Source organism: Anoplopoma fimbria, chromosome 6 (genome assembly GCF_027596085.1).
Source record: "Anoplopoma fimbria isolate UVic2021 breed Golden Eagle Sablefish chromosome 6, Afim_UVic_2022, whole genome shotgun sequence".
NCBI lineage: Eukaryota > Metazoa > Chordata > Actinopteri > Perciformes > Anoplopomatidae > Anoplopoma > Anoplopoma fimbria.
In genome coordinates, this window is record NC_072454.1 from 23,717,590 (window position 1) to 23,730,253 (window position 12,664).

A 12,664-nucleotide genomic window follows, 5' to 3' on the forward strand; every position below is an offset into this window, starting at 1 on the left:
TTGTTAAAAACTATTTTCATTTGGAGCTGGAGTATTTGATGAACATTTATCAAAAATAAACTTAACAGATAGGGGACCATATGGGACCATTTGCTTGATTTAACACTTTTTAGCCAGCCTATCTGTTAACAACTATTGGATGGATTGCCATGAAAGATATTCATGATCCACTAGAGACTTTTACTTTCCATCTAGAGCCTATTACTTTGACCAACACTTTGGTTTATGGCCAAATACTGGCAATGTTTAGAGCTTCTAGTGTTTGATTAATGATTACTTACGTCATAAAGGTTAGCATGCTAACATGCTAAACTAAGATTACAGTCATTACAGTCATAAGATGCTGAACATGGTAAACATAGCCTGCAAAACATTAGCCAACAGTGTACTGCTCACAAACACTGTAAACTCTTTGTCTTGTTAATACTTGTAGTACTCCAGTAATATGGATGAAATAAATTGTCAAATAAATGATTTGTCAATCAACTGAAAATAAATTTCATCATTTTGAACGGTTGACTGACCGAAACAAGCAATCTCCACACGTCACTTAGGAATGTAGGAAATTGTGAAATTTTTGGGGGGATTAAGCTGCAAATAAAATAGCTAATGAAAAAGAATCATTACTTACAGCCGTATGCAATATGCTGCTTTATTTATACCTAGATGAACAATACAAATCCTAACATATCATTCCTGATTAGTAAAAAAAAAAAAAAAAGCAGTCCTTCCTTCTCTTACTGTAAATACTTGACATCACCCACAATGCTCTGTGAATCCAACTAGCCAATAATACAAGTCAATAACAATGCGCTATGCTGATGTGATTAAATGCAATAAATCTTGCTTCTTTCTAGTGATGAGATGAGGAGTGCGACTAGAGCAGCATTCCAGAGGGGGATGGTAATCAGAACTGAGATCCAGCATCGCCCAGGTGAGGGCTGTGGGAGAGATTGCTCAACCTCGGGGCTACCACAAGACATATTTTTGCTTCCCTCTGATTGGCTAGCTCTAACATTATTAAGCATGTAGCAATTCTGCCAGTGTTCACTTAGAAGTATGCGTACAACAGCGTTCAAATGGCAGATCTGCTCATTATTGGACCAGTATATACAGCGGGTAAAATAAGTATTGAACACGTCACCATTTTTCTCAGTAAATATATTTCTAAAGGTGCTATTGACATGAAATGTTCACCAGATGTCGGTAACAACCCAAGTAATCCATACATACAAAGAAAACCAAACAAATAAGTTCATGTCATTCCATTTTATTACACATAACTTAATTTCTGAACTTATTTGTTTGGGTTTCTTTGTATGTATGGATTACTTGGGTTGTTACCGACATCAATAGCACCTTTAAAAATATATTTACTGAGAAAATTGGTGACGTGTTCAATACTTATTTTACCCGCTGTAGTAGTGTTTGCTCATCTCGGCACCTGGACTGTGGGGAGCTGGCATTTTCTGATTGTTACAAAGTTCATCCTAGGCCTTTGCCTCTATATGAATCATTTTCATGAATGTATATCTTAAAATCAAATAGAAGATTTTTTTGCACCATGCGGGAGGTCGTTTTTTGTTCTTACGCAACACCTATTGTCATTGTGTGAAACAGCACCAGGCCTTCAGGGGAGAGGCGGAGAGAGGTGAGGGGAGTGAGCGTATAAAAAGTGTGGAAGTGTAGAGAGGTGTGTCTGGCCACAGGGGCCAACCCGCTGTTGTTTATCCTTTCCTGTCTTCACTAAGTTGAAATACTACCTCTTACTGTCCAGAAAAGGGAAATATCAAGAAGAGGAGGAAAGGTGGGCGGCAGCAAAACATGACATGGGGGGGATGAGAGGGAGGACAGAACACTTAATTGCACAAGGTTAGTCCACGTTTGTACCGCGGCTGAGTGAAATCCTCCACTCTACCGGGGCAAAAACAAAAGGGCCTAAGTGTCAGCTGCTTGGGGCGGAAACAGCAGATTGATTTCAGTTTTCAAATCCAAACATAGAGACCTCATTCAAGACAGAGAGGGCCAGGCAGGACTCCAAGCTAAAACCCACGTACAGAAACGGGAGCAGGAACTCAAGGAATTTCGAGGGACAGCCTGTGTGAAGATGCAACCGGGCCCATGTCAGAATGAGCTGACAGCGTTGTCTTTGCATGGGAGGTGGGATTTGCAGCTGTAGCGTCAAGTGTTCTCATGGCGATTGAAATGGAGCACAGCGAGGTCTGAAGTTTTAGGAGGGACAAAGGGGTTTCCACGGCGACTGGGAGCGAGGCCATGGTGATGCTTACGATGGCCGTGGCAATCAAAGGCAAGTGTTTGAAATGAAAGTTGTCTTTGTGGAGGTCAAAGTGACCCCCTGTACTCCCCCAGTCAACACCTCCCACCCCCCTGCCCCGACTGGCACTGCCACAGGCTCCCCGCTTAATCCGCGGGCTTTTGTACCTTCAGAGAGGCCCTATAGCCAGGGATTTACATGGGCTGAATTCACTCGGTGGGATCATTGGAAAACGCACCTATAAACAAAGCCGGTGCGATACAAGAATGCAATGACATCATCAGCCCGCTGAGATTATACAAATAGGATTCACACTCACTGTCACGAAAGCAGCCCATGTAACCCTAAGCAAGCAAACTGTGCGTATTCAAACACCTCCGGACAAAAAACATTCTTATGTTGTATCCCACTTGTGGTCCGCACATCAGCTCTCTTTGATAAAGTGGCTTGTTAGGAAGCTCTATGGCAGACACGACGGCTACATTTTGTGGTAAATGAGGTGATGGTGTGGAGAGCTGTGAAGATGCTGATAGTATGCCGTTCTTTGACTGCCTAGATCCACGTCAAATTCAAAAGATTCCTCGTCCACCTCTCCTGGGAAATAGTGCAGAGATGATAGAGTGGGAAAGTTATCTCTTGCGAAGTGATGACTGTCATGCGGACATCACACTCATTCGTCACTTCGGCTCTTCAAACGTCCAGCGCACAGGCTCAGTGAGGATGCTGCGTTTATTACAACGCCGTGAGGTTTGCAAATGTGTCGTGCTTGTGGCTGCACATCAAGATTTTTTTTTATCTGTCAGAGCTTTGGGTTATTTAGTGTAATCCCTGGTTCAATGATAACAGTCTTATATCTTTCACCATGGCCAGCAACTTGGTGCTGTACAATAAAAACAAACAGTATGAGCTCGCAGTTTTTTTGTAGTTCAATTTACAAACTTTTGTGAATGCGGACAGGGCACTGGATCATTTTTTTCAAAATTCTGAGAATATTTAAGTTGGTTTGGTGTTTTTTTTACATTGCAGCACACCATGAAACACTTGAAAAAAGGATTCAAAGTACACTTTAGCCCCTTTACTAGTATTATTAGCCTAAGAGGAGTTTTTAAAGAGGCTAATTACACCCACTGTGAGCTGCTGCTACAAAGTGTAAAATAGTAACCTATTTCATGTTAGGGTCTGTTTGACATCAATGGAACAGTGTGAAACATTAAGGGGAATCAATTGGCAGAAATTTAAAACAATATGAATAATGTTTTCATTGGTGTATAGTGACCTGAAACCAATAATCATTAGGTTTTTATTAGCATAGAAAAAGCCATTTATATCTACATAGAGAGCGGGTCCTTTTTTACAGTCCGCCATGTTTCTACAGCAGCCCAGAAGGGACAAACTGAAGATTGGCTTTAGCGGTAGGTATGCGTACTGAAACTCAGTATTAAACAGGCCCTGGAGCAAAATGATTAAATATTGTGATATCGATAAGCCCCGACGTTACTGGTGCTTTTTATAAGTACTTTTTAATGTTTTGATATAATTTCTTATCACGCTGCGGCCCCCATCTACTGTGCTTTTTCTATCGAGATGGGCTCCTCCAACTACACACACACATAGACAAAAACACACACTCGCTCGAAGCGTGAGCGGAGAGGCCTTGGTGGTGAAGTGAACCAGGTGTAGTGAAGATTATTACCACCACTAGATTCCAACCTCACACACTGTCCCATTAACAATGGGTTTGAGAAGACAATGCTAGCAAACTAAGGTACAGTTAGCCAGTATTTAGCCGGTGTATGACTCACATACGGTTGGGCTTCCCAATCATTGCTATTTAACTCTCTAAACAATGCCCAACACAAGTCTGAAATCTTTGCTCCTTGCCGAAGTTGAATCACAAACCTAAAACCTTTGCGGCAAAACAAGTAATTTAGTAGGAATCTTTTTTCAGAACTTGCACATGGTCATAGATCATAAACAGTAATTAAGCACTAATTGGAGATGTGTAAAACTGGTTTAACACCACAGAGTTTGTGTGTCATCAAACCTGAAGTTTCAGAATAAAAGGTTTGGTGAGCGTCCAGCCTTGCTAGGATTTGTGATGAGGCACCAGGAAGTCTACAGCATGCTGTTCTACTACTTCATCTAAAATCTAACCATGTACATTCATTTCAGCATTATGATAATTATATATATTATATAAGTTGCACCTATTATTTGTTAGTACTATATATTTCTGTTGCCTGTATATTTCAGTTGTGCATGCATTTCTTCTATTTGTGCATGTATGTTCAAAGATTTAGAGAAGGCTATTACAAAAAAGGAACCTTAAAAATCATTAGAAGATTTTTTACATCCACAAAACATTCAGCATTCATTTGGACCCGTTGCAACACTTTAAGAGAGTTAAATGGGGGCAATGGAAAGGTTCCAAAAGCCAACCATTCACTTCGTCTTTGTGAAGAAGTCTGTGGAAGTAGTTTCAGAGCGGCAACTGACTGGCAGCGCATCTAAACATCACCTGCCAAAATTGTGACAAGCTGGGCAGCATTCAGGAAAACAGGTGACAAGTTTTCTCACGGCATCGGCGCACTAAGTAAACAGTTACCTCAGACATAAACTTCCTTGCAACACTACCTGGCACCGTCCCCAGTCCCTGCCTCCTCCCCTTCCCAAAAGGCGGCTTTACCTACTTTGCCCTGTCCGTTCAATTTAGGCTGCGTTTCTGCTCGGTTTAAGAACCTTACAAATTCCATTAGTGGATATAGGATTAAGCATTAAGCTTTTTCAAAGCTGTTGCTCTTAATTAACTAACCAAACACAGCCTTCTATTTCACTTGACGTCTCGAGTGCTGCGGTATGTGCATGAGCTAATGCTAATTATTTCCTAACGAACAGAGCAAACAGGGCTGCTGGCTGGTGCAGGCGGACTGGCTCGGTTTTCCATGGGAGAACCATACACACATATCTACAGAAAGTATGCACATGATCTCAATTACACAGGACACCAATTCAAGGAATGTAATTAATGGTAACAAATACACACACTGGGGAAACTATTACTCTGTTGTAAACATGTTAAACAAGACTTAAGCAAAACAAAGTTAAAAAAACCTCTGTATCTTTTTGCTGCAGCTGCATTGGAAGTATACTTTGCAGTTGTTTTGAAACCTCAGCGGTTGCAAGCTGATCTCAGAGCTGCATCTGGTGGAATCTTCATCTCTCTACTCCGGCCCGTGGACTCCATATATGATCAGCAGTCAAGTTTTGACATGAGCCGTGTTTCAGATGAGGAATGCACCATCGGGGCTTGCACAAATACAGACGGGATTTATGCCATCAGGCCCACTCTTCACAACTAATTAAAAAGCAGGGGATTTTTTTTCCACTGCGTCACAGAGCTACTAGGGAGGTTTACAAGGCTGGAAGACTTTCTCCTGATTTCTTCTGTCTGAGAATCACCTACGGCGGCGAAATTCCCCTTTACTTCATATCCACTCAAAGAGAGTTATTTTTTTTATAAACCACAAAAACAAGAAGATAGAAAACAAAATGCTGACAATTGTGATGAGCTGGACACAAATCCACAATGCCCGGGCGCCAAACGATCAACAGCAAGAGCCTTGGCACTAAATATGCACTGTATGTATGCATGAGGGCGGCTGTGGCGTAGTGGAGAGCAAGGTAGTTCTCCAATCAGAGGGTCGGTGGTTCGATACCCAGCTTCGGCAGTCGATGTGTCCTTGGGCAAGACACTTAACCCCAAGTTGCTCCTGAAGGCTTGCCATCGGTGTGGACTGGATGATGAATGTTAGTTAGAGTCTGATGGTGGCACCTTGATGGTAGCCTGTCATCAGTGTGTGAATGGGTGAATGATATGTAATATACTACTGACTGTAAGTCGCTTTGGATAAAAGCGTCTGCTAAATGACTGTAATGTAATGTAATGCATGTAAATATGGACAGCTGGTCCTGTGAAGCAGCCATCAACACACAGGAACAGCGACGGCAATGACAGTAGACCATTTATCGCATTGTTATGGTGTAACCGTCAGTCTATGGGAGCGAAGTAAACCTAGGTCGTGTTTACATTAATCAAACTGGATAAGGATGAGGGGGTGATCTGCAGGGAGGAGATGTTTCGGGGCAAAAACTGCTTTTATCTCACAAACATGCATGATTGCAAAGCGTGCTGCGATGCTCTGCCACTATTTCATTCTTTCATTTGACTAAAATACGCACTTTACTTTGCCATTCAGGTCCGTGTTGGTTTGGTCCACAAAGGTAAACTGACACAATTCACATTTAATTCACTGTCTCTTACCCCTGTGGGTTTTCTGAGATGTTCCTTTGGTTTCATTCATGTCAAATTTGCTAAACTGCTCAAGGACATGCCTGAGTAAACATCCACTCAAATACTGAGGAACGGCTGCTCGAGGCCCGACACGTCACTCAAAAGCAGAACGCCTCTCATCAGGGGGAAAGTACCTGCGTCTTTTATTCTGTCTCATAGCATTTTACTGAAACAGTTTAACTGGTTTAGAACGCAACCATGGGCGATTCACAAAATGGGGCTCATTGATGGCAAATATCCATGATTGATTTGCTTTTGAAATTTTTCAGCTACAGCTTTTGAATGTGGAAAGAAGGAAAACAAGCCAAACCTACCACTGATGGCTTTCAGCACACGTAGGGTTCAAGCTCACTGCCTCCTCGCCAACCTTCTTCCCTAAGAGCAAAGGAAAGATAGATAATAAATAATGATGCTTCACTGGAACGCAAACTCAACACACTCCATTCACCCAGGACGTTCTCACACAACAAAACAAGAGAGCGTGGATTAGTGGAGACGAAGGAGTGTGTTGAATGGGAAAATACAACTGCATAGTCATAAATAACAAAACATCACATGACACCGCAATAAACAATACAAACACAAGTGACATGAAATGCAATCCAAGTTTTAAATCCTTCATCACCCAGTGGAAAGCGTCTCATTCCAGCGGCACTAATAATATCATAGTGAATGTTAAATATGATGCCCTGTTGCTTTAAATAGCCCTGTCAAAAAACAATGACAAATGCATTGACACATTGTCTTTGCAGGAAGCACCTGGCCAGCTCTGATTAGAGGCACATTAACGAGTAAGGATTACAGAGAAACAGGTCAGTCCAGTCTGAGGTTCAGTAGAATCACAAAACAGCCTCTGTTTGAGATAATAGGGAAAAAAAGCATTATGGACTACGGTACGGAGTCTTAGTGTAACACAAGAAAAGCACGGAAAGTACTGGTACCCTGCTTTAAAATAGCCTGTGGGAGATCAGTGACAAAACTGTTTTTTGTATTTCACGCTGATGGGTCAGGGTGCATTGGATGACACGTTGTTTGGGACTTTTGTGTAGGACTTTACGATATCAATTTTGAGTCATGTAAGATTAATGTTTGGTAAATTGTAGTGGTAATAACTTAATAAAGAAATTAACAAAATTAAAAAACTTTGGTCAGAGCTCTGGACCTTTAACATTATGAAAAAGAGTAGAAGGAGATGGATCATGAAATGTCTATTTTGCAAAGTTGGTTTGAGGGAATGTATGATGTATCAAGTCTTTGTTGATATTTGGTGTGTGTGTGTGTTTGTTTGGTGCAGGTGTACGACTGTATCAGGTGGCTACCTCCGGTTCTGACGAGTTAAGCCAATGCAGAAGTGTCTTAAATATTGCATTCTCTTTACTGACCAGCAGGGGGAGACTCCCCTCGTTGTAGAAGTCTATGCTAAAATGACTCTACTTCTCACTTGATTACCTCAGTAAACATTGTAAACATCAGTTTACGGTCTCAATCTCTAGTTTGAAGTCATCTTTAATACAGCATGATGTTCATTTATTACATAATGGTCCCATTATTAGTAAAATCGACCATAAAGCAGGGGAGGGCTTACTGTGATTGACAGTTTGATTTCACTCCCAGAGCCGTATGCAGCGTCTTTAAGTCACTCCTCCGCATTCCAAACACGGTAACTTCTGTTCATCGGTTGCAAAAAGTGAAGATGGCGACGGCCAAATTGCAGAACTTAGGGCTTCAAAATGGCAGTTTGTACCAGTTTGTCAGGTTTGTATTGTAAATGGTTTTACGTGTTTCCATAGTATTAACCCACCAGGTAATGTTATGTAATCAATTTAAGTTGGATAATTTAAAACTATATTTGTATATGTACACATCATTTTTGTATATGTCTCACAAAATAAAAAGTGACATTGTGATTTTTGTCCTAAATTTAGGACACTTTCTGGTTTTTGATGCGGCCTGCTGAAGCTCTACAGTAGTGTTGGCATCAGTGGACTTGTCTCTCGGTGCAATCGTGGAACATTGTTTTTGATTGACAACGATTTCACTATTTTTCTCTTTTCATCTGGACCAGCCCAAAATCACACAGTGTAAAGAAGCCTGTAAATGCTCAATCTTCAATTGATGCACAGTGCTCTTTCCACCACAACAGCCAGAAATTTCACTTAATTAAAAGTACATAAATTGGATAAAAAAACCATGATATAGCTTTTGTGGCTGAAAGGGTGCTGTACAGTACCCCAATGAAGGATTTTACCCTTAACTTGACTATAAATGATAGTGTTGAGAACCAATAATCAGTTGGCAGAATGTGACGGTTAACACAGGTGTTCATTTAGCAACAGCTATGTTATTACAGTAGGGACATTTTAGCAACAAAGTTTGCAAATGAGTGCTTTTCTCCTAAAATGGATATTAATCCTATCTGGTCTATGTTAATTCTAAGTTGCCAAACATGGTTTCTGATGATTCATTGTGGGTCAACAACTCAAACTAAAGTGACTGAGGCCATTGCAGGAATACAGATTTGCATGATACTGGCATTTAGGGTTTGGCCAGAATATCAGCTGTGGTCATGACGTTATAGAATCTCACATCCAGAGTGGGATGCGTGGCAAATGAGGTACAACACAATGAAGGTTAAGTATATTACCAGTTTCTGCAGCGGTCTTCTTTTCCTCGAGAGTGAAGCTGACGTCGTGAACATCGCAGTAAGCCCGAATTAGCCGCCAAAGAAATGGGGAGTTGTGTCCAAACTACAGACATATATCGAAGTGTTAGGACAAACTGTTTTGTATTGATTGAGATACAGGATAACATGTTTCAATTGAATGCATGCAGGAGTCAATATACCTCCTCCCTCTGCTCCAAAAGGAGGCCGAGGCTTTCCCTTTTGTCCGATTCGGGGCCCTGACGCAAACTGTCAATCCTCTCGAGGAGAACACATAACTTGTCTGCAGGTTGCTCTTCGTCCCTCTGTTCCACATCGCTTTGCTCGTCTTCCTCAGAGTCCGTCAGCGCGGTCATATACCTGAAAAGCACAGACAATCACAGAGAACAACGTGTATCTTCAGTTTGCTGTCAGCATGTGCAATTAAACTTTACAGATGTGGAACTGAACAGTGGTTACACCAGGCCAGACTGTCTCAATCCTACAAGATCAGCAAGATGTGCCTCAGAAAGCATCAATAAAAAGTCTAAATGTATAAGATGGCCCTTCTCCCGGTAGCTCAATCTTAAGCCAACATCAACCTGTGAGGTGAAATGAAAACACCTCAGTTTAGGAGCTTCATATCAATCAAAATCTTAACGAGCATTTTTACAAGCAGTTTTTTTTGCCAGGCTCTGATTTATATAGGATCAATCTTTGCTGCCAGTTTACACAGCGGGCGGGTTTGTTTACATAAGTGGGTCAGTTAATTTATAAATTCCAGCTGTTAAGAAACTATTGACGTCTTAACGTGGATACCTAAAGGCTTTTCCACACGAGATACACAGGGAGACTTGTTTGAGGCACGTAACACTTGCATTAAATGTTTTTTACGGTGTCCTTTCAACTCCTGTAAGCACGTACAAACACCCTAAGCTAACACTTAAGAAGCAGCATTATAAAGAGCCATATTAAAAAGGGTACAGGTAAAAATGAAAGACTTAGACAAGGGTGAAAATATGAAAAGCCTCTATTAAGTGTTGGCAGCGGCATCATGTGCGTCATTTGTGGTTAGGGGGAGTAAGTTTTTTTTCTTCGCTGCGAGCCAAGGTTCTGAAAAGGGATGTGTCGGAGCGGGGCCACAGACAGAACCAACAGGTGCCCCGTGCCGGAGGCTGCTTCCTGACTCCGCCCCAAAGCTCACACCTTCAAAACCTGAGTGCCGTGATTACAGAAGTAACATGAGGACATTTGATCTGGAGAGATTTTCTTCTCAGTCAAAAAAAGAGCTGCCAAGAACAACGCACCATGTCTGACAAAGTCAACAACCCGAACGAGGCCGCGACGGTACGTTGAGGAAAGAATCCTGTCCTATTTTACAGTGATAATATGTCAGGGTTGTGTTGTTTTAATAGAAATAAATCAGTTTCAAAGCTTGTATATTAAATAGTCTTATATAAACAAAGGATTGAATTACGTGTTTTCTCTGCGCCCAAGAGGCCAACACGTTAGTTAATGCTAGGGGTGGGGGAAAAATCGATCCTTAGATGCATAGCCATTATCTCTTGAACAATTATGACGCGATGCAGAAAACTTAATCGAAAATTTTAAACTCACTTCTAAACATTATGTAACAATTCTGTGACACCAGGCTGTCCGTTCCTTACCGCTGCCCCTGAATGCAACATATGCAGTACACATGCGTCGTGTTTACATTCTAAACTAGTCTAAATACTAGCAGAGTTTAGGTGAGGGCGGCTGAGTTTGAGCAGCCGAATATGGAAACAATCCAACCGGCACTCCCTGACATAAAAGCTAACGTATGGAAGCTTCTTCTTCTGCCCAACCCAGAAATGGCAATGTGAATCACAAAGTAGATTGTAACTTTGTTTTGCCCAGGATTTGCGCACCCCCCACTCTGAATCAGAGCTTTCACGTGTTTGTACCTTGTTTCACTGTAACCGCGCACTTTATCACTGTATGTTTAGATATCAAGATGAATCGATAATCATTTTATGATCGCATCATGGCCCTCTGAATCGTTAGGGAATACAGATTAAACTAGAATTACCACCTCACGATTGTATACCTCCGCCAATCCAGTCAAGTTGCAGTTCACATCCACGTCTGTCCTCATTTTATCCTACTAGACAATTGTGTAAAATTGTCATAATTAGCACATGACTTCTTGAGTTATGGTAAATAACGTGGTGATTGTATAACGATTGTACCTCACATCCAGAAACTAGACTTTACAGTGTCTTCACTTTAATCTCTATCTGTGTTTATACCGTCATTTTGAAATACTAACCCCTGAGTAAACCCTGAAAACCTGCAGGCAAGGCTCATACCAATAATTGGCCAACACACCCAAGCTTAAATAAAAAATCTCAATGTGTATGCTTTTGTGTTTGCTCTGACTGTTGCGGTCTTCCGCACCAAATCGTACAGCATCGCCTTGCAACAGACAGGCCTGGTGTTTATCTGCAGCAAGATAAGTCACATTACTGGACCTGTGTCATTCATTCATTCATTCCCTAATTAATTCATCCTTTTGTCCTTGTATTCATTCAGCAGTTCGGTTTCAATGCCTCCCTGCAGTTATTTACTCAGTGGAGCTGGAGAGACAGGCAGCAGAGTACTGAGTGTTCAGCGCATTCCTGTCACGCCATTCCACGGATCATGAATCACTTGAGTTGAAAGACAAAGAAGCTAAGGCTCTATTTGCATTACTGTGTGTGCGCTTATGTAGTGTATATGTTTGTGCAGGAAACATTATTTCCCCTGCAATGTCACTACCAGTCAAAATATTGTCATTAGCATTTCAACACGGACTGAGTACATAATATACCAGCAGGCCCATTCTATGACTCACACATGAAAATAAATATCATTTTTTTACTGGCAAATGAAGTTTGGAAAGGCAGAAATAAAATGTTCACAATGTGCAAAAAAACAACAAAAGACACAAAACATTTACAAGACAAGACAGAAAATGAAAAACAGAATTAGAACCACATAAAAGTCAATTCAAAAGATGCTCTATAGCATAGATGATGCACTACAAGCCCTGCCAATGGTTTCAAATGGTAAACACTTCCTGTCTCCTTAGTGGGCGTGGTCATTGCGTACAGGAACCGTCTCTGCTGAGAACCGTGGTAACAAAATGGGACCAACTGACTGTATAAAACGGTGGATACAATCCAGTACAGGTCCCAGGTCTGGTATCGGGTCCAGGTGGTCAAGTGGACCAATAAAGACCTCTAATGGACACCTCTGGCCCATTCAGACATTTAAGGACTATTGAAGGAGTGGTCGAAGCCTTTGTTAGTTAATCTACAAAGAATTTCACAATTTTGAAAATCCATTTATCATATGCAAATAAAAATACCACACA

The 12,664-nt window shown here is 41.3% G+C and overlaps 1 protein-coding gene across 3 annotated transcripts in view; it reads right to left on the bottom strand.

Annotated features, from left to right (window-relative positions):
- LOC129092331 (regulator of microtubule dynamics protein 2) overlaps positions 1-12,664 on the bottom strand; it is a 34,153-nt gene that overhangs the window by 9,806 nt on the left and 11,683 nt on the right. For all 3 annotated transcript variants that reach the window (XM_054600247.1, XM_054600246.1, XM_054600248.1), the window contains exons 3-5: positions 9,471-9,648; positions 9,271-9,373; positions 6,941-7,001 (exon numbers count right to left, since the gene is read on the bottom strand). In XM_054600247.1, the coding sequence (XP_054456222.1) occupies positions 6,941-7,001; positions 9,271-9,373; positions 9,471-9,648 (342 nt within the window). The remainder of the gene's footprint in view (positions 1-6,940; positions 7,002-9,270; positions 9,374-9,470; positions 9,649-12,664) is intronic.